The sequence below is a fragment of the Oncorhynchus masou genome, chromosome 29 (assembly GCF_036934945.1).
Source record: "Oncorhynchus masou masou isolate Uvic2021 chromosome 29, UVic_Omas_1.1, whole genome shotgun sequence".
Classification (NCBI taxonomy): domain Eukaryota; kingdom Metazoa; phylum Chordata; class Actinopteri; order Salmoniformes; family Salmonidae; genus Oncorhynchus; species Oncorhynchus masou.
Window position 1 is genome coordinate 28394529 of NC_088240.1, and position 27554 is coordinate 28422082.

Consider the following 27554-nt stretch of genomic DNA (forward strand, 5'->3'; position numbering starts at 1 on the left):
GGAAGGTAAACGGAAAGGCTCTGGAGCAACGAACCGCCCTTGCTGTCTCTGCCTGGCCGGTTCCCCTCTTTCCACTGGGATTCTCTGCTTCTAACCATATTACAGGGGCTGAGTCACTGGCTTACTAGGGCTCTCTCATACCGTCCCTGGGAGGGGTGCGTCACCTGAGTGGGTTGAGTCACTGATGTGATCATCCTGTCTGGGTTGGCGCCCCCCCCTTGGGTTGTACTGTGGCGGAGATCTTTGTGGGCTATACTCAGCCTTGTCTCAGGATGGTAAGTTGGTGGTTGAAGATATCCCTCTAGTGGTGTGGGGGCTTTGGCAAAGTGGGTAGGGTTATATCCTTCCTGTTTGGCCCTGTCCGGGGGTGTCCTCGGATGGGGCCACAGTGTCTCCTGACCCCTCCTGTCTCAGCCTCCAGTATTTATGCTGCATTAGTTTGTGTCGGGGAGCTAGGAGTCAGTTTGTTATATCTGGAGTACTTCTCCTGTCCTATTCGGTGTCCTGTGTGAATTTAAGTGTGCTCTCTCTAAATCTCTCTTTCTTTCTCTCTCTCGGAGGACCTAAGCCCTAGGACCATGCCCCAGGACTACCTGACATGATGACTCCTTGCTGTCCCCAGTCCACCTGACCATGCTGCTGCTCCAGTTTCAACTGTTCTGCCTTATTATTATTGGACCATGCTGGTCATTCGTTTCCGGTTCCGGGTTGGAGCGAGCGGTCGCATCTACACTTCGGTCCGCAGGTAGTATAACTTTTCATTACATTTCATTATAGTACAACGGTTTGATTTGTCTAATCTTAGCAATTTCTTCTTAGCTAGCTACATAGCCGTCTTTGTATCAAAGATAATTGCGTAATTATCGTATTTCGTCGTCCTAACGTAGTCTTCACTGCTATCTGCCCAGCAGCTAGCTAACGTCCACTAGCACAGCAGCTAGCTAACGTCCACTAGCACTGTAGAAACTATTACACTCAACGACTCGATTAGTGTAGTGTTAGCTAGCTACATAGTTGTCTTTGCTGTCTTCGTATCCAAGGTAATTGTGTAGTTTAGAGTGTGTAGACTTAGAGTGATTATCTTAATTTACCCGAGGTTAGCTAGCCAGCTATTTGTCGTCCTATTTGTCGTCCTTAACGTAGGAGTCACTGCTAGCCAACAGCAACAGCTAGCCAACGTCTTCCGAATTGAACTTCAACAACCCGGTCAACATTCCGCCTCGCTCCACAGGTAGTATCACATTTTCATTTCACTTCATTACAGTACAACGGTTTGATTTTGTATCGTCTTTGTATCTAAGACAATAAGACAATTGTGTAGTCTGGAGCGATTCTCTAGGTTAGCTAGCCAGCTATTGTCGTTCTTTTAACGTAACGTTACGTAATCAACACTGCTAGCTAGCCAGCTAGCCCCCGAATAGCAGCACTGTAGAAACTATTACACTCGACGGAACGACTTGATTAGTGTAGTGTCAACAACGTAGCCACTGCCAGCTAGCCTACTCCAGCAGTACTGTATCATTTCAATCATTTTAGTCAATAAGATTCTTGCTACGTAAGCTTAACGTTCTGAACATTCGATAAGTGTAGTCCACTTGTCATTCCAATCTCCTTTGCATTAGCGTAGCCTCTTCTGTAGCCTGTCAACTATGTGTCTATCTATCCCTGTTCTCTCCTCTCTGCACAGACCATACAAACGCTCCACACCGCGTGGCCGCGGCCACCCTAATCTGGTGGTCCCAGCGCGCACGACCCACGTGGAGTTCCAGGTCTCCGGTAGCCTCTGGAACTGCCGATCTGCGGCCAACAAGGCAGAGTTCATCTCAGCCTATGCCTCCCTCCAGTCCCTCGACTTCTTGGCACTGACGGAAACATGGATCACCACAGACAACACTGCTACTCCTACTGCTCTCTCTTCGTCCGCCCACGTGTTCTCGCACACCCCGAGAGCTTCTGGTCAGCGGGGTGGTGGCACCGGGATCCTCATCTCTCCCAAGTGGTCATTCTCTCTTTCTCCCCTTACCCATCTGTCTATCGCCTCCTTTGAATTCCATGCTGTCACAGTTACCAGCCCTTTCAAGTTTAACATCCTTATCATTTATCGCCCTCCAGGTTCCCTAAGGAGAGTTCATCAATGAGCTTGATGCCTTGATAAGCTCCTTTCCTGAGGACGGCTCACCTCTCACAGTCCTGGGTGACTTTAACCTCCCCACGTCTACCTTTGACTCATTCCTCTCTGCCTCCTTCTTTCCACTCCTCTCCTCTTTTGACCTCACCCTCTCACCTTCCCCCCCTACTCACAAGGCAGGCAATACGCTCGACCTCATCTTTACTAGATGCTGTTCTTCCACTAACCTCATTGCAACTCCCCTCCAAGTCTCCGACCACTACCTTGTATCCTTTTCCCTCTCGCTCTCATCCAACACTTCCCACACTGCCCCTACTCGGATGGTATCGCGCCGTCCCAACCTTCGCTCTCTCTCCCCCGCTACTCTCTCCTCTTCCATCCTATCATCTCTTCCCTCTGCTCATACCTTCTCCAACCTATCTCCTGATTCTGCCTCCTCAACCCTCCTCTCTTCCCTTTCTGCATCCTTTGACTCTCTATGTCCCCTATCCTCCAGGCCGGCTCGGTCCTCCCCTCCCGCTCCGTGGCTCGACGACTCATTGCGAGCTCACAGAACAGTGCTCCGGGCAGCCGAGCGGAAATGGAGGAACACTCGCCTCCCTGCGGACCTGGCATCCTTTCACTCCCTCCTCTCTACATTTTCCTCCTCTGTCTCTGCTGCTAAAGCCACTTTCTTCCACTCTAAATTCCAAGCATCTGCCTCTAACCCTAGGAAGCTCTTTGCCACCTTCTCCTCCCTCCTGAATCCTCCTCCTCCCCCCCCCCCTCCTCCCTCTCTGCAGATGACTTCGTCAACCATTTTGATAAGAAGGTCGACGACATCCGATCCTCGTTTGCTAAGTCAAACGACACCGCTGGTTCTGCTCACACTGCCCTACCCTGTGCTCTGACCTCTTTCTCCCCTCTCTCTCCAGATGAAATCTCGCTTCTTGTGACGGCCGGCCGCCCAACAACCTGCCCGCTTGACCCTATCCCCTCCTCTCTTCTCCAGACCATTTCCGGAGACCTTCTCCCTTACCTCACCTCGCTCATCAACTCATCCCTGACCGCTGGCTACGTCCCTTCCGTCTTCAAGAGAGCGAGAGTTGCACCCCTTCTGAAAAAACCTACACTCGATCCCTCCGATGTCAACAACTACAGACCAGTATCCCTTCTTTCTTTTCTCTCCAAAACTCTTGAACGTGCCGTCCTTGGCCAGCTCTCCCGCTATCTCTCTCAGAATGACCTTCTTGATCCAAATCAGTCAGGTTTCAAGACTAGTCATTCAACTGAGACTGCTCTTCTCTGTATCACGGAGGCGCTCCGCACTGCTAAAGCTAACTCTCTCTCCTCTGCTCTCATCCTTCTAGACCTATCGGCTGCCTTCGACACTGTGAACCATCAGATCCTCCTCTCCACCCTCTCCGAGTTGGGCATCTCCGGTGCGGCCCACGCTTGGATTGCGTCCTACCTGACAGGTCGCTCCTACCAGGTGGCGTGGCGAGAATCTGTCTCCTCGCCACGCGCTCTCACCACTGGTGTCCCCCAGGGCTCTGTTCTAGGCCCTCTCCTATTCTCGCTATACACCAAGTCACTTGGCTCTGTCATAACCTCACATGGTCTCTCCTATCATTGCTATGCAGACCACACACAATTAATCTTCTCCTTTCCCCCTTCTGATGACCAGGTGGCGAATCGCATCTCTGCATGTCTGGCAGACATATCAGTGTGGATGACGGATCACCACCTCAAGCTGAACCTCGGCAAGACGGAGCTGCTCTTCCTCCCGGGGAAGGACTGCCCGTTCCATGATCTCGCCATCACGGTTGACAACTCCATTGTTTCCTCCTCCCAGAGCGCTAAGAACCTTGGCGTGATCCTGGACAACACCCTGTCGTTCTCAACTAACATCAAGGCGGTGGCCCGTTCCTGTAGGTTCATGCTCTACAACATCTGCAGAGTACGCCCCTGCCTCACACAGGAAGCGGCGCAGGTCCTAATCCAGGCACTTGTCATCTCCCGTCTGGATTACTGCAACTCGCTGTTGGCTGGGCTCCCTGCCTGTGCCATTCAACCCCTACAACTCATCCAGAACGCCGCAGCCCGTCTGGTGTTCAACCTTCCCAAGTTCTCTCACGTCACCCCGCTCCTCCGCTCTCTCCACTGGCTTCCAGTTGAAGCTCGCATCCGCTACAAGACCATGGTGCTTGCCTACGGAGCTGTGAGGGGAACGGCACCGCAGTACCTCCAGGCTCTGATCAGGCCCTACACCCAAACAAGGGCACTGCGTTCATCCACCTCTGGCCTGCTCGCCTCCCTACCACTGAGGAAGTACAGTTCCCACTCAGCCCAGTCAAAACTGTTCGCTGCTCTGGCCCCCAATGGTGGAACAAACTCCCTCACGACGCCAGGACAGCGGAGTCAATCACCACCTTCCGGAGACACCTGAAACCCCACCTCTTCAAGGAATACCTAGGATAGGATAAAGCAATCCTTCTCAACCCCCCTTAAATGATTTAGATGCACTATTGTAAAGTGGCTGTTCCACTGATGTCAGAAGGTGAATTCACCAATTTGTAAGTCGCTCTGGATAAGAGCGTCTGCTAAATGACTTAAATGTAAATGAACATTTGAACATTTTGGCCATGTTCTGTTATAATCTCCACTAGCCTGGTTCCTCTCTAGGTTTCTTCCTAAGTTTTTGCCTTTCTAGGGAGTTTTTCCTAGCGACTGTGCTTCTACACCTGCATTGCTTGCTGTCTGGGGTTTTAGGCTGGGTTTCTGTACAGCACTTTGAGATATCAGCTGATGTATGAAGGGCTATATAAATAAATTTGATTTGATTTATACTAACCTAATGGTATTTGGTTGAGAAAACACAGTGCTTGTGTAAACCTTTACTACTGTTCAAAAGTTTGGGGAAATTTAGAAATGTCCTTGTTTCCATGAAAACATACATGAAATTAGTTGCAAAATGAATAGGAAATATAGTCAAGATGTTGACAAGGTTATAAATAATGATTTTTAATTTTAATAATAATTGTGTTCTTCAAACTTTGCTTTCATAAAATAATCCTCCATTTGCAGCAATTACAGCCTTGCAGATCTTTGGCATTCTAGTTGTCAATTTGTTGAGGTAATCTGTTGAGATTTCACCCCATGCTTCCTAAAGCACCTCCCACAAGTTGGATTGGCTTGATGGGCACTTCTTACGTATCATACGGTCAAGCTGCTCCCACAACAGCTCAATAGGGTTCAGATCTGGTGACTGTACTGGCTACTCCATTATAGACAGAATGCAAGCTGACTGCTTCTTCCCTAAATACTTCTTGCATAGTTTGGAGCTGTGCTTTAGGTCAGTGTCCTGTTGTAGGAGGACATTTGACTTCAATTAAACGCCATCCACAGGGTATGGCATGGCGTTGCAAAATGGAGAGATAGCCTTCCTTTTTCAATATCCCATTCACCTGTACAAATCTCCCACTTTACCACCACCAAAGCACCCCCAGACCATCACGTTGCCTCCACCATCCTTGACAAATGGCGTCAAGCACTCCTCCAGCATCTTTTCATTTTCTCTGCGTCTCACGAATGTTCTTCTTTGTGATCCGAACAGCTCAAAACTTAGATTTGTCTGTCCATTACACTTTTTTTCCAATCTTCCTCTGTCCAGTGTCTGTGTTCTTTTTCCCATCTTAATCTTTTACTTTTATTGGCCAGTCTGAGATATGGCTTTTTCTTTGCAACTCTGCCTAGAAGGACAGCATCCCAGAGTCGCCACTTCACTGTTGACGTTGAGACTGATGTTTTGCAGGTACAATTTAATGAAGATGCCAGTTGAGGACTTCTGCAACGTCTGTTTCTCAAACTAGACACTCTAATGTACTTGTCTTCTTGCTCAGTTGTGCACCGGGGCCTCCCACTGCGCTTTCTATTCTGGTCAGAGACAGTTTGCGCTGTTTTGTGAAGAGAGTAGTACACTGTGTTGTACGATATCTTCAGATTCTTGGCAATTTCTCGCATGGAATAGCCTTCATTTCTCAGAACAAGAATAGACTGACGAGTTTCAGAAGAAAGTTATATGTTTCTGGCCATTTTGAGCCTGTAATTGAACCCAACCCCCCCACTACATTACTGCTACTCTCTGTTCATCATATATGCATAGTCACTTTAACCATATCTACATGTACATACTACCTCAATCAGCCTGACTAACCGGTGTCTGTATGTATCCTCGCTACTGTATATAGCCTGTCTTTTTACAGTTGTTTGATTTCTTTACTTACCTATTGTTCACCCAATACGTTTTTGCACTATTGGTTAGAGCCTGTAAGTAAGCATTTCACTATAAGGTCTACACCGGTTGTATTCGGCGCATGTGACAAATAAACTTTTTGATTTGATTTGCATAATTCACTTTAATAACTCTACCTACATGTATATACAGTATATTACCTCAATTACCTTGACTAACCGGTGCCCCCACACATTGACTCTGTACCGGTACCCCCTGTATATAGCCTCAATATTGTTATTTTACTGCTGCTCTTTAATTATTTGTTATTTTTTGGGGAAATGTCTCTTAAAACTGCATTGTTGGTTTAGGGCTTGTAAGTAAGCATTTCACTGTAAGGTCTACACCGGTTGTATTCGGCGCATGTGACAAATACAATTTGATTTGATGCTCCAGATACTCAAATAGTGTAAAGAAGGCCAGTTTTATTGCTTCTTCAATCAGAACAACAGATTTCAGCTGTACTAACATAATTGCAAAAGGGTTTTCTAATGTTCAATTAGCCCTTTAAAATGATAAACTTGGTTTAGCTAACACAACGTGCCATTGGAACACAGGAGTGATGGTTGCTGATAATGGGCCTCTGTATGCCTATGTAGATATTCTATTAAAAATCAGTCATTTCCAGTTACAATAGTCATTTACAACATTAACAATGTCGACACTGTATTTCCGATCAATTTGATGTTTTCTTTAATAAAAAACAAGGACATTTCTAAGTGACCCCCTCCCTTTTGAACGGTAGTGTACATTGAACTATTTCAGACTTGAAAAACATATACAATGACTTGCAAAACTCCTCTCTCATAGCCAAACAACTAACTCTTGAATATGATTATTGCCTACTGTTGTGCTATAGTAGTCAACTCTCATTATTAAAAAAATTAACTCTCAATTGTACAAACAAACTGTATTTGATCAACTGATAAGATACATTCTGAGGTTTTTCCTCTTGAAATGAACCAATACATGTCCTCATCGTCATTGAACATATTTGCATTCTCATGAATAAAAACAGGGCTGGGTCTAGTTCTTTGAAAATAGCCTCTTTAATGGCGGTCACCTTAGAACATCTTGACAGGTGATATCATTGTGTCAGTCCTTTTGTTGTAAGAAAAAGGAAAGAAAAAAGATGATGTAATCAGTGAAAATATGGTATGGGCTCTGATTTAGAGTCTTGAAAATAGTTTAAAATGAAATCCTTTCCCAAATGACAGTCATACAATTGGAAAAGTACAAAAATGTCACAACATTTGTCATTCAATTTTTATACAGTACATGTAGTCTGTAGAACAAACGTTACTGTAAGTGTAATCTTTGTCAGAGTTATGTTGATATCTGATCATATAAAATATAGATAATGTTTGAAGTTTCACCATAATAAACTGGTCCATCCATGTTCACTATGTGGCTTTGGACTTACCTTTTAACAGGTCAAGTGGAACAAAAATGGCACATCAACATATTATATTTAGCCACATATCTGCTTCTCTCTGTTGGAAAACTGCATTGTCAACCAAGCAGCAACGTTTCTATCATAGGCTACACTCAAAGGAAAACAAAACAAAGGAAAACAAAACAAAAAGAACAAAGGTTTCTCAAGCTCACCAAAATGTGGTCCAGCATAATAAGGACGATTCACAACCAAATAGACTTTGAATTGGCAGAAGTAAATAAAAGAAGACACTGCTCTTTCAATTCATGTTACCCCAACAAATAATTCCCCTAAAAGTATTCAGACCCTTTGACTTTTTCCACATATTTGTACATTACAGCCGGATTCTAAAATTGATTAAATGGTTAGTTCACCTCATCAACTACATACAATACCCCATAATGACAAATCAAAAACAGGTTTATAGAATTCCTCTCAAGCTCTGTCAGGTTGGATGGGGAGCATTGCTGCAGTTATTTTCAGGTCTCTCCAGAGACGTTAAATCGGGTTTAAGTCCGGGCTCTAGCTGGGCCACTCAAGGACATTCAGAGACTTGACCTAAAACCACTCCTGCATTGTCTTGGCTGTGTGCTTAGGGTCATTGTCCTTTTGGAAGGTGAACCTTCGCCCCAGTCTGAGGTCATGAGCGCTCTGGAGCAGGTATTCATCAAGTGCCATTTACTGAGGACTGGCTTCCGTATAGCCACTCTACTATAAAAGGCCTGATTGGTGGAATGCTGCAGAGATGGTTGTCCTTCTGAAAGGTTCTCCCATCTCCACAGAGAACTCTGGAGCTGTATCAGAGGGACCAGTGGGTTCTTGGTCACCTCCCTGACCAAGGCCCTTCTCCCCCGATTGCTCAGTTTGGCCAGGCGACCAAACTTCTTCCATTTAAGATTGATGGAGGCCACTGTGTTCTTGGGGACGTTCAGTGCTACAAAAATGTTTTGGTACCCTTCCCCAGATGGGCGCCTCAACACAATCCTGTCTCTGAGCTCTCATGGCTTGGTTTTTGCTTTGACATGCACTGTCAACTGTGGGACTTATATAGACAGGTGTGTGCCTTTCCAAATCATGTCCAATCAATTTAAATTACCACAGGTGGTCTCCAATAAAGTTGTAGAAACATCTCAAGGATGATCAATGGAAACAGGATGCACCTGAGCTCAATTTCGAGTCTCACAGCAAAGGGTCTGAATACTTATGTAAATAAGGTGTCTGTCTTTTTATTTGATAAATTCAAAAAAAAATGTTAAACCTGTTTTTGATTTGTTATTATGGGGTATTGTGTGTAGATTGCTGAGGATTTTTTTATTTAATCAATTTTAGAATAAGGCTTTAACGTAACAAAATGTGGAAAAAGTCAAGGGGTCTGAATACTTTCTGAAAGGAACTGTATACCATTATTATACCATTACTATCAGCCAAATCTGATTATCATTTTCACTCATACTAGGTGCTGCCATTATGATAGATAAAACAATGGTTTATATATGTAAAGTTAGCAGACATGAGTGCAAACAAGTGAAAATAAAGTGGTGACCTTGAAAACATCTGACCTATAAAACATCTGTTCTTTAAAAAGTATTTGAAGGTTTTTGTCTAATCACAGGTTGCACAATTCTCAAAACAATAAAAACATGACACAAAAAACACTATTAGAACATATATTGTACATATATACAGTTGAAGTCGGAAGATTACATACACCTTAGACAAATACATTTAAACTCAGTTTTTCACAATTCCTGATATTTAATTATAGTAAAAATTCCCTGTTTTAGGTTAGTTAGGATCACCACTTTATTTTAAGAATGTGAAATGTCAGAATAATAGAATGATTTACTTCAGCTTTCATTTCTTTCATCACATTCCCAGTGGATCAGACGTTTACATACACTCAATTAGTATTTGGTAGCATTACCTTTCAATTGTTTAACTTGGGTCAAATGTGTCAGGGAGCCTTCCACAAGCTTCCCACAATAAGTTGGGTGAATTTTGGCCCATTCCTCCTGACAGAGCTGGTGTAACTGAGTCAGGTTTGTAGGCATCCTTGCTCACACATGCTTTTTCAGTTGTCAGCAAATGTTCTATATGATTGAGGTCAGGGCTTTGTGATGGACACTACCTTGACTTTGTTGTCCTTAAGCCATTTTGCCACAACTTTGGAAGTATTCTTGGGGTCATTGTCCATTTGGAAGACCCATTTGAGACCAAGCGTTAACTTCCTGACTGAAGTCTTGAAATGTTGCTTCAATATATTCACATAATTTTCCTCCTCATGATGCCACCTATTTTGTGAAGTGCACCAGTACCTCCTGCAGCAAAGCACCCTCACAACATGATGCTGCCACTCCCGTGCTTCACGGTTGGGATGGTGTTCTTTGGCTTGCAAGCTACCCCCTTTTTCCGCCAACATAATGGTCATTATGGCCAAACAGTTCTATTTTTGTTTCGTCAGACTCCAAAAAGTATGATCTTTGTCCCCATGTGCAGTTGCAAACCGTAGTTTGGCTTTTTTTAATGGCAGTTTCGGAGCAGTGGCTTCTTCCTTGCTGAGCGGCCTTTCAGGTTATTTCGATATAGGACTTGTTTTACTGTGGATATAGATAATATGTACCTGTTTCCTCCAGCTTTTTCACAAGGTCCTTTGCTGTTGTTCTGGGATTGATTTGCAATATTTGCACCAAAGTACGTTCAACTCTAGGAGACAGAATGCGTTTTCTTCCTGAGTGGTATGACGGCTGCGTGGTCCCATGGTGTTTATACTTCCGTACAATTGTTTGTACAGATGAACGTGGTACTTCTGTAATTTGGAAATTGCTCCCAAGGATGAACCAGACTTGTGGAGGTCTATAATGTTTTTCTGAAGTCTTGGCTTATTTATTTTGATTTTCCCACAATGTCAAGCAGAGGCACTGAGTTTGAAGGTAGGGCCTGAAGTACATCCACAGGTACACCTCCGATTGTCTCAAATAATGTCAATTAGTCTATCAGAAGCTTCTACTGCCATGACATCACTTTCTGTAATTTTCCAAGCTGTTTAAAGGCACAGTCGATTTAGTGTATGTAAACTTCTGACCCACTGGAATTGTGATTCAGTGAAATAATCTGTTTGTAAACAATTGTTGGAAAAATGTGTTGTGTCATGCACAAAGTAGATGTCCTAACCGACTTGCCAAAACTACAGTTTGTTAACAAGACATTTGCGGAGTGGTTAAAAAACGAGTTTTAATGACTCCAACCTAAGTGTATGTAAACGTCCGACTTTAAATGTATATATAAAAACAAAGCTCCACTTTAACACTGCAATTGGCATGTTCTTTGAGAGCTGTTGAGAGGGGTGTCACATCATTGCATTAGTAAACTATTTTCCAGTGTGTGGGCTGTTCACACTCCTTCTCGCTGTCCCCACAGAAGCGGTTGTAGGTAGTTTTGGGGTCGAATCCCAGAATCTCTCTCTCCTCGTGGATCCGGAAAGAGAAGGTTGACACAGATGTTCCGATAAAATACCTGGGAAATGGGAGGGCGATAGAGGGAATTCAATTCAATGCAACTATATCTATCCCACCAGGGGCAATTAAGAAAGACAAGTCCGTTTTACAAGTATCAAATCAATAGAAAGTCTTCAACACATGAAATACAGTATACAATAGACTTCACATTCCTCATCACCCCATACAGTACACAACAGGCTAATACTATTGATTTAAATGCAGTGCAAATATTCTAAAGTGCAGTAGAAGTGTAATGATGTGTTTAACACTCCAGTACTGTAATATATTTCTAGTGGTGTGATCCAGAAACTAATGTGACTGGAATGCACCCTCAGACCATGTGATTATAAGGGACAATGGCTTTCAGGTCCATATGTGGGTCTGACGTACACAGGTGACAAAGACAACTATTGTACCATATGATCCGTTAGTTCAGTTGAAAATATTTACTTAATTTAACAGCAGAATCTTAGACAATATAGAGTACAATATATATACAGTATGTTTGAAGTACAGAGTCTTATCATGAACACCTAGATCTGCCATCTCACATTTAAAATGGGATACAAAAACTTCAATGATCTTACTTTACTCCTTCAAGCGTATTTAAATTATTCTGTTTATCCCTCTATCATGGGTGGCTTATTACATTTAAACATTTTGATGTCGAGTAATGATGATGTAAAGCAAACCTCAAATATTTTAAGGAATTGTTTCGGACTATTTTTACACTGCTCTGACAATCGAATTCCCTTTACAGACATTTGATAAAAATATGATCTTAAAGGAAACTTACAGCCTAATAAAATAATTATAATACTGTAAGTGGTATCACATGACCCACTATCCTACAGAACGTGAGGGTAACAAAAGCTGTTTAACTACAGTATGCTCGTGTGCACTTCAACAAAAGAAAAGTACAAGAATGTCTGCATCATGTGTAATTGTCACAGCTCCCCACCCTCTGTCTGCACACATTGTGCAACACTTTCTTTTAACTGAATGGTGGAACATGTGAGGAGAGCTGTACCTGGCATGTGCGCAGATCCATTGGTCAACGATAGCCACGCCCCCGTCCTTGAGTAGTTCCAGGTCCTCCCAGGTGGGTTCAAAGCGTGTAATCTCTGGTAATATTTTCTTCAGCTCCTCCAGCTCTGCACAAGACAGACAGATACCTCATCAGGAACCCACTGGCCTTAGCGCCATACTCTGACTGGCCCTATTGTCTAGATCTAGAGATTAGATTAGAAAAGTGTATTGAAGTGTCACTCCACAATGACACAATAATACAAAAACAACAACTCAAATTTAGTTTTGAGACACTAAAAAACAATCATAGTCAAACATGGTACAGGCGTTATCTACTGTATAATACATTATATCATACACATGTAAGCATAATCAAAAAACAAAGTACAGTAGAAAAAGGACAATTAGTCATTTATAAAGAAACATCCCTGTTGGGGGATAAGGTGGCAGGCTTTGGCACAGGTATTTACATTATTGTTACCTGATAAAATTTCACACGATTTGTTATTTTCATCGAGTCCGTTAAAATTAGAATTTTGTCTGGAGAGCTGACGAAAAAGACAATCCTTAATGTCATTGTATAACCCACAGACACTCTGCAACGGTTGTCGTCCAGAGAAAGAGAGGACCAATGCGCAGCGTGGAAGTGTTCATATTTTTAATAAAACAACTGAACAAAACAACAAAAACGACAAACGAACAGTCCTGTAAGGTGATGAAAAACACTAAACAGAAAATAATCACCCACAAAACACAGGTGGGAAAAGGCTACCTAAGTATGATTCTCAATCAGAGACAACGATCGACAGCTGCCTCTGATTGAGAACCATACCAGGCCAAACACAGAAATACAACATAGAAAAAGAACAGACTACCCACCCTAACACACGCCCAACGTGACTCTCTGTGGAGTAGGCTACAGACAGCATAAACCTGCCAAACCTCTACTGGGTTATACGGTTGGGGTCAATTCCATTTCAAAAGTCAACTGAAATTCTAATTCCTAACACAATTATTTTGTTATTTTCTTAGGGCTGCAAATATGAATGGCTTTATTTTCAACATATTTATTTTGCATTCAACATCAATCAATGGCACCAAAGTACAACTGTACCTTCCTCATCTGCGTCAGTGGCAACAAAGACTCTGTCTAGTTTGTTTTTCTTCATGAGGTCCCTGATCTTCTTGACAGCTCCTTTGAGGCTGGGCACATCCTCTCTGTGACCCCAGATAAAATCCTTCCTTCTCAGGTGGACACCCAGGTACGGCCCCCCTCTGGCAGAACCCAGCTTATTCTGAGTTTACACACAGAAATTAATAACACGTCAAACCATTCATGCCCAATTAAAATCACCCACTAATAGCAAAACAGAACTATTCTTAGCTTAAGACACACCCCCCCCCCCATTTTTCCCACACAGTACATGTTGCTAGTGCAACAAGTAATCAATGTGGATAGATAAATACATGTAATTTAAATGTGCGAGGCGTGTATGTATGTGAAAAGGTCTGAAAACCTTAATGCGAGTCCAGTCCTCATTGTATACGGTCTGGTCCTGCTCATCTGTGGAGTTCAGGTACTTTGCACGGAACTCGTCCCCAAGGAGACGCAGGTGTTTGGAAAAGACCATACTGCGGCGAGTCTACAGAGGAGAAGACACAAAAAGACTTAGACAAAATTGAGGAGTGTTAAACAAATCAGGAAAGAACTATTCACAAATCTGCATTAAAGTAACTATCCAGTGTTACCAGATTTCTATGAAATATGACCTATAATTAATTACAATATACAGTTGAAGTCGGAAATTTACATACACCTTAGCCAAATACATTTAAACTCAAAATTAAATTGCTGACATTTAATCCTAGTAAAAAATTCCCTGTCTTAGGTCAGTTAGGATCACCACTTTATTTTAAGAATGTGAAATGTCAGAATAATAGTAGAGAGAATGATTTATTTCAGCTTTAATTTCTATCATCACAATCCCAGTGGGTCAGAAGTTTACATACACTCAATTAGTATTTGGTAGCATTGCCTTTCAATTGTTTAACTTGGGTCAAATGCTTCGGGTAGCCTTCCACAAGCTTCCCACAATAAGATGGGTGAATTTTGGCCCATCCATCCTGACAGAGCTGGTGTAACTGAGTCAGGTTTGTAGGCCTCCTTGCTCGCACACACTTTAATCAGTTCTGCCCACAAATTTTCTATGGGATTGAGGTCAGGGCTTTGTGATGGACACTCCAATACCTTGACTTTAATGTCCAATTTTGGAAGTATGATTGGGGTCATTGTCCATTTGGAAGACCCATTTGCGACCAAGCTTTAACTTCCTGACTGAAGTCTTCAGATGTTGCTTCAATATATCCACATAATTTCCCCCTCATGATGCCATCTATTTTATGAAGTGCACCAGTCCCTCTTGCAGCAAACACCCCCACAACATGATGCTGCCACCCCTGTGCTTCACGGTTGGGATGTTGTTCTTTGGCTTACAAGTCTCCCCCTTTTTCCTCCTAACAAGAAGATGGCCATTATGGCCAAACAGTTCCATTTTTGTTTCATCAGATCAGAGGAAATTTCTCCAAAAAGTACGATCTTTGTCTTCATGTGCAGTTGCAAACTGTAGGTAAAAAAAATAATTACGGTGGTTTTGGAGCAGTGGCTTCTTCCTTGCTGAGCTGCCTTTCAGGTTACGTCGATATAAGATGTTGTACCTGTTTTCTCCAGCATCTTCACACGGTCCTTTGCTGTTGTTCTGGGATTGTGTTGCACTTTTCACACCAAAGTACGTTCATCTCTAGGAGACAAAACGCATCTCCTTCCTGAGCGGTATGACGGCTGCGAGGTCCCATGGTGTTTAATACTTACGTACTATTGTTTGTACAGATGAACGTGGTACCTTCAGGTGTTTAGAAACTGCTCAAAAGGATGAACCAGGCCTTGAAATACATCCACAGGTACACCTCCAATTGACTCAAATTATGTCAATTAGCCTATCAGAAGCTTCTAAAGCCATGATATAAATTTCTGGAATTTTCCAAGCTGTTTAAAGGCACAGTCAACTTAGTGTATGTAAACGTCTGACCCACTGGAATTGTGTTACAGTGAATTATAAGTGAAATAATATGTCTGTAAACAATTGTTGGAAAAATGACTTATGTCATGCAAAGTAGATGTCCTAACAGACTTGACAAAACTAAAGTTTGTTAACAAGAAATGTGTGGAGTGGTTGAAAAACTAGTTTTAATGACTTCACCCTAAGTGTATGTAAACTTCCGACTTCAACTGTATGATTGTAGATTGTTAACCATTACCAGACATAGATACATTCTTTACAACTTGACATCAGACTTACATCCCAGTAGTCCTTTCCTGCGTAGTGATCATGGAGGACAGTCTCTGCTTTGTCCAACATCACAGAACTGCGGGGATATGAAAGGAAAGAGCTCCATCAGTGAACAAATGTCCACATCTCATACAGTACATACAACAAATCCAATAAAGACTATGCTGCCAACTCTAGAATATTACTTTTTGTTTTAGTTTAAATAGGAAGTCCACATTAAACCTGTAATAGTGGTATAATTAATACACATCCTTATACAAGAAGATTAGGATTCAATAATTGTATCTATCTTAGCCAAACACACATTTATTGACTCACGTTGATGTGATGTTGTTCTGCAGGAGTGGTGCCAGGATGGAGGCGTGGCCCTGAGCTGACAGACAAGTGACGTTCACACCCCTGGTTTCCTCATAGCCCCAAAACCATCCTCTAACAGCGGGAAAGGAAGGAGAAGAAAGAGGTGAGACATGCTTTCAAATTAGGGAAAACTGCTCACAACAAACATGACAATTTTATTTATATGAATATAAGTCATATTCACTACACCCACTATACTACTACTACAGCTCGTTCCACTGCCATAAAACACATTTTAATAGCTGAAACAAGTATTTACCTTTGATAATTCAACTTCGCGAGACATAAAAGGTAGGTAAGCACAGATGCCAAACTCATTGTTAGAGTCCACATGCAGTAGTCCTATGCATCTTTGGAATGTATTGTGTTGAATCTATTGTGTTCCTATCCATCTCTGAACCTGGTGATTACTGTACCTGTAATAACCCTGTTTGTCTTTGGAGTACAATAACCGTTCAACGCAGGGTCGCTGGTCCACTTTCTCCTCCCATTTCCCGTCAGTCCACCCTTCAGCGTAGTTCTGTAGCACCAGGACCTGTTCAATAAATGGGCCTCCAGACTCTGGAGCAAAAACACAGAAATATAACATGTTACTTTAAGCCTGAAGGTATAATGTTTTATATCTTCTTATAAGCATGTATAAGCCTTTATAACCATGTATCATTATGCATAAATTATACCTATGGAACAATCCTAAACAGAGGAAAGAAATGGAAATCAGCCAGATGTCAGGGAAAGTCGACCAACCACAAAAACATGGGCATTTACTCAAATGTCTGAGGGGTGACCAGAACGGTACTCTGATATTTTTCTTTTACAATGGCTTTTCCAGCACGATCCCAGCAACTATGGTGGATACAAAACCAGGCGAGGCGGGTACAGGGACTCGTTTCCAGCTGCGATGTAACTTACGGTGATCATACCAGATGCATCATATTTACGAGCACTAAATAATGCACTAAATCACAGATTGGGCACATCATTGCGCACATGTTGTCACATATTATGAAACACATTCAGGCAAAAATTACAGACAGCAGCCTAGTCGCAAAATGTACAGTGCCTTGCGAAAGTATTCACCCCATCCTATTTTGATGCCTTACAACCTGGAAATAGATTTTTGGGGGGTTTGTATCATTTGATTTATACAACACTTTGAACATGCAAAATATTTTTGGGGTGAAACAAACAAGAAAAAAATACCAAAAACCTGAAAACTTGAGCGTACATAACTATTATCCCCCCAAAGTCAATACTTTGCAGTGGAGGTTAACCGATTAAGATTTTTCAATGTCGATACCGATACCGATACCGAACGTTTAAGTTCCTTGCTCAAAACATGAGAACATATGAAAGCTGGTGGTTCCTTTTAACATGAGTATTCAATATTTCCAGGTAAGAAGTTTTATGTTGTAGTTATTATAGTAATTATAGGACTATTTCTCTCTATACCATTTGTATTTCATATACCTTTGACTATTGGATGTTCTTATAGGCACTTTAGATTTGCCAGTGTAACAATTACCTAAAACACAAGGCCAAATATACACTGGAGTTGCTTACCAAGACGACATTGAATGCTGCTGAGTGGCCTAGTTACAGTTTTAACTTAAATCAGCTTGAAAATGTATGGCAAGATTTGAAAATGGCTGTAGAGCAATGACCAACAACCAAATTGACAGAACATTAATGCATTTTTTAAAGAATAAAGGACAAATATTGTACAATCCAGGTGTGCAAAGTTCTTAGAGACTTACCCAGAAAGACTCACAGCTGTAATCATTGCCAAAAGTGACATGTACTAACATGTATTGACTCAAGGGGTTGAATACTTATCTAATCGACATATAATTGTGTTTTAATGTTAGAATTTTGTGAATATCCTTGACAATTTTTTATTTTTTTTACAATTAAATCTATTTCAAGGTGTCAAAAAGAGGAAATACATTTAATGAGAGATATAAGAAAGATCAAGAAACTATATGTATTTTTCTTTACATATATTTTCCCATTTATTTTAGGCACTAAACTATCTCCATATACAGTGCATTCTGAAAGTTCAGACCCCTTAATTTTTGCCACATGTTTTTTTACGTTACAGCCTTATTATAAATAGATTTTTTTTAATCCTCATCAATCTACACACATTACCCCATAATGACAAAGCAAAAACTGTTTTTTTAGAAACTTTAGCAAATGTATTAAAAATAAAAACTGAAATATTACATTTACATAAGTATTCAGACCCTTTATTCAGTACTTTAATGAAGCACCTTTGGCAGCGATTACAGCCTGGTGTTTTCTTGGTTATGACACTAAAAAGCTTGGCACACCAGTATTTGGGGAGTTTCTCCCATTGTTCACTGCAGATCCTCTCAAGTTCTGGATGGGGAGTGTTGCTGCACAGCTATTTGCAGGTTTCCCCGGAGATGTTCGATCGGGTTCAAGTCTGGCTGGGCCACTCAAGGATATTCAGAGACTTGTCCCGAAGCCACTCATTGTTGTCTTGGCTGTGTGCTTAGGGTCATTGTCCTGTTGGAAGGTGAACCTTTGCCCCAGTCTGAGGTTCGAGCACCCTGGAGCAGGTTTTCATCAAGGATCTCGATCCCTTGATCCTGTCTAGTCTCCCAGTCTCTGCAGCTGAAACAGAGCATGATGCTGCCACCACCATGCGTCACCGTAGGGATGGTGCCAGGTTTCCTCCAGATGTGACACTTGGCATTCAGGCCAAAGAGTTCAATCTTGGTTTCATCAGACCAGAGAATCTTTTTTTCTCATGGTTTGAAATTCCTTTAGGTGCCTTTTGGCAAACTCAAAGCGGGCTGTCATGTGCCTTTTACTGAGGAGGGGCTTCCGTCTGGCCACTCTACCATAAAAGACCTGAGAGAGGAACTCTGGAGCTCTGTCTGAGTGACCATCAGGTTCTTGGTCAACTACTTGACCAAGGCCCTTCTCCCCTGATTGCTCAGTTTGGCCGGCCGACCACCTCTGGGAAGAGTCTTGGTGGTTCCAAACTTCTTCCATTTAGGAATGATGGAGGCAACTGTGTTTTTGGAGAGCTTCAATGCTGCAGAAACGTTTTGGTACCCTTCCCCAGATCTGTGCCTCAACACAATCCTGCCTCGGAGCTCTACAGACAATTCCTTCGACCTTATATCTTGGTTTTTGCTCTGACATGCACTGTCATTGTTAAAAACCTGTTTTCACTTTGTAATTATGGAGTATTGTGGAAATATTGATGAGAATTTCTTATAAAAACATCCTTATTAGAATAAGGCTGTAACGTAACAAAATGTGGAAAAAGGGAAGGGGTCTGAAAACTTTCCGAATACACTATACTCCCACAAATTTTTTGAACTGGTACAGGGGATCTTCAGACGAGTCTTTTGAGACTTGTGGGCATCCTAGAGCAAAACAACTGAGATGTATACTGAACAAAAATATAAACCCAACATGTTAGTGACATTTTTCATGAGCTGAAATCCAAGATCCATAATCACAAAAAGCATATTTCTCTCAAATTATATGCACAAATGAGTTTACAACCCTGTTAGTGATCATTTCTCCTTTACCAAGATAATTCATCCACCAGACAGGTGTGGCATATCAATACGATGATTAAACAGTATGATCATTACAGAGATGCACCTTGTGCTGGGGACAATAAAAGGCCACTCTAAAATGTGCAATTTTGTCCCACAACACAATGCCACCGATGTCTCAAGTTTTGAGGGAGCAGGCAATTGGCATGCTGACTGCAGGAATGTCCAACAGAGCTGTTGCGAGATAATTTAATGTTAATTTCGTTACCATAATCCGCCTCCAATGTAATTTTAGAGCATTTGGCAGTACATCCTAATGGTCTCACAACCGCAGACCATGTGTAACCACGCCAGCACAGGAGGGGGTGGGGGGGGGGGGGGCTTGGCGGGATTGCTGAGGAGTATTTATGTCTGTAATTTTTGTGGGAGAAAACTAACTTTGATTGGCTGGGCCTGGCTGAGTCCTGTGACCATGAGACATCCCAAAAATTGTTCTTCTCACGAAACAATTGTGTTCGTTAGAGTCTCATCCTGCCATAGAGTGGCTTGTAGGCCAAACTGTTCAGACGGTTTTGTGAGAAGACCAATTTTTGGGATGACTCGTGGTCTGACAAACACCACTCTAGCCACTCACCTTTCACCGGAGATGCAGAAGGGCTACATAGGCCCTTCTTTTTTTTATTACGTTAAGGGTTAAACCCACTTTTTAACATAACAAAATCTGAAAAAAATGCAAGTGGTTTCTGAAGGCACTGCAGCCTATGTATTTTTTAAGGCAGTCATCTCGGATTTCATTTGAAAGATTTTATCCTTCACTTGTTTGTAACAATTGCAACATTGTATTTGTAGTCAACTTTGTAGTCACGTTATTAACGAAGGCTCGGGGAAACACATCGACCACTAAAGATACATGGTAAGATGGTTCTAACGATGTTTGCTACGAAGGCTCTGGGAAACGAGGCCCAGCTCAGTTCGAATCAGGTCAGCTCTGTAGCGTGGAGCGTGGAAAAGGGTATGAGACTGCTGAACTCACCAGCTATAAACTCTTCGTACTCTATGACAGGCACGTTGCCCTGCAAGCTGGTGAGGCTGAAGAACTCTCCCCAGGGGATCCTGATCTGGTGGATGTCTGGGCTCTGCCAGTGGTAAAGACGTCCCCAGGGGGGCAGCACCAGCACCCAGTCACTGTGTCTCCTCAGGGTCTTCACCAGGGATGCCATGCGAATGTACACGTCCCGACGAAGGTTGAAACCCTCTGGGGGGTTGATGTCGTAAAGCAGGTACCTGGCAGCATAAAGATATAGAGATAGAACACAATGAAACATATAATACTATTAGGCTATGCGCCTGGCTGGCAGCCTCATAAACATGAGTTCTGTTGGAGCTAGACACTGTGGTCAAGTGAGCCAATTTGTGTGCGTGAATACATAACACTTTACGGTATCATGTGTTTTCTGGTAGGGAAACTGAGTAGGATGCACTGTCATGCACATACAGAGACAAGCGCCTTATCAACAAATATTTTGATACGATGCCCATATTATGCCAACTTAAAATATGGGTTAATATAACTGGTTAATCTTTATTTCAGTGAACTTTGAGGTAACATTAATCAATTTTAACACAGTAAAATTGGATGGCAAACATTTTCTCATGTCTGCCACTAGTACATCACTAATCCATTGTCATTGACATTCAAAGCATAATATGCCCATATTATGACAGCTACAAGATAAGAAAAACACTAGTTTTCTTTAAATTACAGTGACATTTGATGGATTATAATTACAATTAAAATGGATGGTAAACATTTTGCCACTAATACATTAGTAATCCATTGTCATTAAAATTGAAACGCATAGCATGCCCACATTATGCCAGCTTCAATACTAGAAAAACTCTAGTTTACTTTATATTGGAGTGAACTTCGATGAATTATAATTTTAAGACAGTCAAATTGGATGTTAAACATTTTGACACGTCTGTACACTCATTAAAGAAAATGTTGCCAAAGGAAAGCCATTTTTCACATCTGTAAATCTTAACAAACTTATTTTTCTCTGAGAATAGACATTTTCCTTAAGGGGATGTACCCCCAATCTACCCTATCACCAGTATTTACATCCACATTTGAAGTAGAGGTTGACCGATTATGATTTTTCAACGCCGATACCGATACGGATTATTGGAGGACCAAAAAAAGCTGATACCGATTAATCGGCTGATTTTAAAATGTATTTGTAATAATGACAATTACAACAATACTGAATGAACACTTATTTTAACTTAATATAATACATGAATAAATTCAATTTAGCCTCAAATAAATAATTAAACATGTTCAATTTGGTTTAAATAATGCAAAAACAAAGTGTTGGAGAAGAAAGTAAAAGTGCAATATGTGCTAACGTTTCAGTTCCTTGCTCAGAACATGAGAACATATGAAAGCTGGTGTTTCCTTTGAACATGAGTCTTCAATATTCCAAGGTAATACGTTTTAGGTTGTAGTTATTATAGGATTTATAGGACTATTTCTCTCTATACCATTTGTATTTCATATACCTTTGACTATTGGATATTATTTTTAGGCACATTAGTATTGCCAGTGTAACAGTACAGCTTCTGTCTCTCTCCTCGCCCCTACCTGGGCTCGAACCAGGAACACAGACAACAGCCACCCTCGAAGCATCGTTACCCATTGCTCCACAAAAGCCGCAGCCCATGCAGAGCAAGGGGAACAACTACTCCAAGTCTCAGAGCGAGTGACGTCACAGATTGAAGCGCTATTAGCGCGCACCCTGCTAACTAGCTAGCCATTTCACATCGGTTACACCAGTCTAAACTCGGGAGCTGTTAAGCAGTGAGCTGTTTATGACTTCAAGCCTAAAGCATTGTGAAGAGCTGCTGGCAAAACACACTAAAGTGCTGTTTGAATGAATGCTTACGAGCCTGCTGCTGCGTACCATCGCTCAGTCAGACTGCTCTATCAAATCATAGACTTAATTATATATAATATAATAACACATAGAAATATGATCCTTAAGTCATTAATATGGTCGAATCCGGAAACTATCATTTCGATAACAAAATGTTTATTCTTTCAGTGAAATACGGAACCGGTCCGTATTTTATCTAACGAGTGGCATCCCTAAGTCTAAATATTGCTGACATATTGTACTTCAATGTTATGTCAAAATTACGTGAAATTCTGGCAAATTAGTTCGCAACAAGCCAGGCGGGCCAAACTGTTGCATATACCCTGACTCTGTGTGCAATGAACGCAAGAGAAGTGACACAATTTCACCTGGTTTAATGCCTGCTAACCTGGATTTCTATTAGCTAAATATGCAGGTTTAAATGTATATACTTCTGTGTATTGATTTTAAGAAAGGCAGTCCTTTTTCGCGAATGCGCACCGATATCGATTATATGCAACGCAGGACACGCTAAATGAACTAGTAATATCATCGACCATGTATAGTTAACTAGCGATGATTGTTTTTTTATAAGATAAGTTTAATGCTAGCTAGCAACTTAACTTGTCTTCTTACTGCATTCATGTAACAGGCAGGCTCCTCGTGGAGTGCAGTGAGAGGCAGGTGGTAAGAGCGTTGGACTAGTTAACCGTAAATTTGCAAGATTGAATCCCGGAGCTGACAAGGTAAAAATCTGTCGTTCTGCCCCTGAACGAGGCAGTTAACCCACCGTTCCTAGTCCGTCATTGAAAATCAGAATGTGTTCTTAACTGACTTGCCTTGTTAAATAAAAGGTGTAAAAATAAATAAATAAAATCAGCCAAATTGGCGTCCAAAAATAACGATTTTCAATTGTTATGAAAACGAATTAATCGGCCACTCCGATTAATCCGTCGACTTCTAATTTGAAGGATATAACTTCAAAGTTATATAAAGTACAACAAGTAGTAAAGTAACAAGTAATAAACAAGATGTTTCAAAGGGATAGATAGTAAAAATATATATATATTTTTAAACAAGTGTTCACCTACAATAAATAATGTAGCTCATCTTGCTACCAACCCAAATTGTCCATCCAAAACATTGAGTTAATCAGGCGCCCCCAAGTCAGTTAACCTCTCCATAAATATATCACTCTAAAACACTCATGTGTTAGTATTTGTAGTTTTTTTCAGCCTGAGGGCTAGTCCACTATATCTTTCTGCGATTTCAACAAATGTTATTTACTGACACTATACTGGTCTGTAGTGTGCGATCTGGTAGGCCTATGATTTCTTCCTCTATGTCCGTCCTTATGTATATTATGGGCAGGTATGGCTGACACGTTTTCTTGAAAAGACGGCACACTTTGACCAGGGTCATCACCATGGTTTTTTCTTCTGCTGCATGTTTCACGATTTCAACCATCTTAGATGGCATTGTAGCTGTCATAGTACTAGTGTGACTGTACCCCACAGTTACTGTACATACATACATACCCCAAACAGAAGCCATGGATTACAGGCAAAATTCACACTGAGCTAAAGGGTAGAGCTGCCGCTTTCAAGGTGTGGGACTCGGAAGCTTATAAGAAATCCTGCTATGCCCTCCGATGAAACATCAAACAGGCAAAGCGCCAATACAGGACTAAAATCGAATTGTACTACCCCGGCTCCGGTGCTCGTTGAATGTGGCAGGGTCTGCAAACTATTATAGACTACAAAGGGAAGCACAGCCGCGAGCTGCCCAGTGACATGAGCCTACCAGACGAGCTAAATAACTTCTATGCTCGCTTCGAGGCAAGCAACACTGAGGCATGCATGAGAGCATCAGCTGTTCCGGATGACTGTGTGATCATGCTCTCCTTAGCCGACGTGAGTAAGACCTTTAAACAGGTCAATATTCACAAGGCCGCTGGGCCAGACGGATTACCAGGACGTGTGCTCCGGGCATGTGCTGACCAACTGGCAGGTGTCTTCACTGACATTTTCAACATGTCCCTGATTGAGTCTGTAATACCAACACGCTCCAAGCAGACCACCATAGTGCCCAAGAGCACTAAGGTAACCTGCCTAAATGACTATAGTAGCACTCATGTCCGTAGCCATGAAGTGCTTTGAAAGGCTGGTAATGGCTCACATTAACACCATTATCCCAGTAACCCTAGATGCACTCCAATTTGCAAACCGCTCAACCAGATCCACAGATGATGTAATCTCTATTGTACTCCACTCTGCCCTTTCCCACCTGGACAAAAGGAACACCTACGTGAGAATGCTATTCATTGATTACAGCTCAGCGTTCAACACTATAGTGCCCTCGAAAGTCATCACTAAACTAAGGATCCTGGGACTAAACACCTCCCTCTGCAACTGGATCCTGGACTTCCTGACGGGACGCCCCTAGATGGTGAGGGTAGGTAGCAACTCATCTGCCACGCTGATCCTCAACATCGGAGCCCATCAGCGGTGTGTGCTCAGTCCCCTCCTGTACTCCCTGTTCCCCCACGACTGCATGGCCAGGTACGACTTCAACACCATCATTAAGTTTGCAGATGACACAACAGTGGTAGGCCTGATCACCGACAACGACGAGGCAGCCTATAGGGAGGAGGTTAGAGACCTGACTGGGCGGTGCCAGAATAACAACTTATCCCTCAATGTAATCAAGACAAAAGAGATGATTGTGGACTACAGGAAAAGGAGGACCAAGCACATCCTCATTCTCATCAACAGGGCTGTAGTGGAGCAGGTTGAGAGCTTCAAGTTCGTTGGTATTCACATCACCAACAAACTAGAATGGTCCAAACACACCAAGACAGTCATTTAGAGGACACAACTAAACCTATTCCCCCTCAGACGACTGAAAATATTTGGTATGGGTCCTCAGATCCTCAAAAAGCTCTACAGCTGCAACATCGAGAGCATCCTGGTTGCATCACTGCCTGGTACGGCCCTAAAAGTTGTCAAAGACCCCAGCCACCCCAGACTGTTCTCTCTGCAACCACATGGCAAGCGGTACCGGAGCGCGAGCTTTGATTTGCTCTGTTAAACCTATTCTTTGGAATGACTTCAATAGCAACAGTGAATATATTTAGTTATGAAGAGGTTTCTTAATAATCATTCTCAACATAGCACATTGCTAATCATCAGTGACAAATATAAAAGTTAAGCAGTGTTGGTTTTGATTAAAACCCTGGATGAGAGACCAAATAGCTGCACGTCAACTCTATTGTTCACCTGCAATAAATAAGGTAGCTCATCTTGCTACCAACCCAAGTTGTCCATCCAAAACATTGAGTTAATCAGGCGCCCCTATGTCAGTTAACCTCTCCATAAATATATCACTCCAAAACACCCATGTGTTAGTATTTGTAGTTTTTTTCAGCCTGAGGGCTAGTCCACTATATCTTTCTGCGATTTCAACAAATGTTATTTACTGACACTATACTGGTCTGTAGTGTGCGATCTGGTAGGCCTATGATTTCTTCCTCTATGTCCGTCCTTATGTATATTATGGGCAGGTATGGCTGACACGTTTTCTTGAAAAGACGGCACACTTTGACCAGGGTCATCACCATGGTTTTTTCTTCTGCTGCATGTTTCACGATTTCAACCATCTTAGATGGCATTGTAGCTGTCATAATATGTGCATGTTATGCTTTGCAATGTTAATGACAATGGATTAGTAATGTACTAGTGTCAAACGTGATAAAAAGTTTACCATCCAATTTTACTGTGTAATAATGAAATAAACGATTTGGTATAATTTTGATTATGGAAGATTGGATAAGTGTTCTTCAAACTATTTGCTTAGAATGATTTGTGGCTATCATCTATCTATCTGTACATGACAGTGCATCAGACTCAGTTTCCCCACCAGAAAAACACGCGACACCGTAAAGTGTTGTGTATTTGCGCACAATTTCACCCGAAAAATGAAGAGCGGATGGCTTTGCAAGTGTCTGCTCACTTGAGGGCAGTGAGCTATACCTCCCATATACCCAGGTGATGTTCACTCATCGGCGGTCAGGCGGACAACTGTAGCCTACATTTGAACATTTTGTGTTCGTGTTGTGCCTGCCATACAGGTTTTATTTGTATTTAACCTTTAACTAGGCAAGACAGTTAAGAACAAATTCTTATTTACAATGACAGTCTACCAAAAGGCCTCCTGCGACGACGGAGGCTGGGATTAAAAATAAAAAACATAGGACAAAACCCACATCACGGCAAGAGAGACACCACAACACTACATACAGAGAGACCTGAGACAACAGTATGGCAGCAACGCAACATGGCAGTAGCACAAAACATGGAACCAACAACAGCAAAGGCATATAAACAGGCAGATTTAATATATTCTCAGTTTATAGAATGATTTCTGATTACATTGTGTATCACACGTCTTGAGCACATTTTTTAAAACTAAAATGACTGCTCTAGAAGCAAATAACATATTCTATGCGTCCCAATAATACAATATTGAAATACAAGCTATAGCATATGTAGGCCATTGTGTTTAGCCTGCACCCCCTACCGTAGATCCCGTGCTGCTGCAACAGCCGGTGAAAAAACGCTATTTCCTGCTCGGAATGTATCTTCAATTTGACATTCGACGACTACAGCGCTCAACGCGAGAATAGACAAACACATTTTGATTAAAGATTGCACAGAAAAAAGCCACAACACTGGCGATTTGAAACCTCTGCTAAATCTGTGGTCCGCCATTTTTTATTTAAGCAACGCACTTCCGGGAGTGTGAAGCGTCTGTGGTTACATAGCAACTGCATTGATTTGTGTAACAATTTGTTAACGGTGGGTGTGTTCGTAAAGTAAACCTGCGCTCTGGTTGTTCGTAAATTCATCAGTTACTCTGCGCTTTGACACATTCAGACAAGAGTGCTCTGAAATCGTAGTAAATCGTAGTCAGAGCGAATTTACGAACGCACCCAGTATCTGTTACCGGATGAGTTCGTAAATTCACTCTGGA

The 27554-nt window shown here is 42.0% G+C and overlaps 1 protein-coding gene across 1 annotated transcript; it reads right to left on the minus strand.

The window, feature by feature from the left end:
* Positions 1-7431: 7431 nt before the first annotated feature.
* pofut2 (protein O-fucosyltransferase 2) lies at positions 7432-27310 on the minus strand. Its single transcript, XM_064944430.1, has 9 exons — positions 27102-27310; positions 20642-20892; positions 16483-16627; positions 16028-16138; positions 15719-15785; positions 13880-14005; positions 13477-13657; positions 12364-12487; positions 7432-11349 (listed from the first exon to the last, which is right to left on the minus strand). The coding sequence occupies exons 1-9, from the start codon at positions 27290-27292 to the stop codon at positions 11196-11198; spliced, it is 1350 nt and encodes a 449-aa protein (XP_064800502.1). The 5' UTR covers positions 27293-27310; the 3' UTR covers positions 7432-11195.
* Positions 27311-27554: the final 244 nt, after the last annotated feature.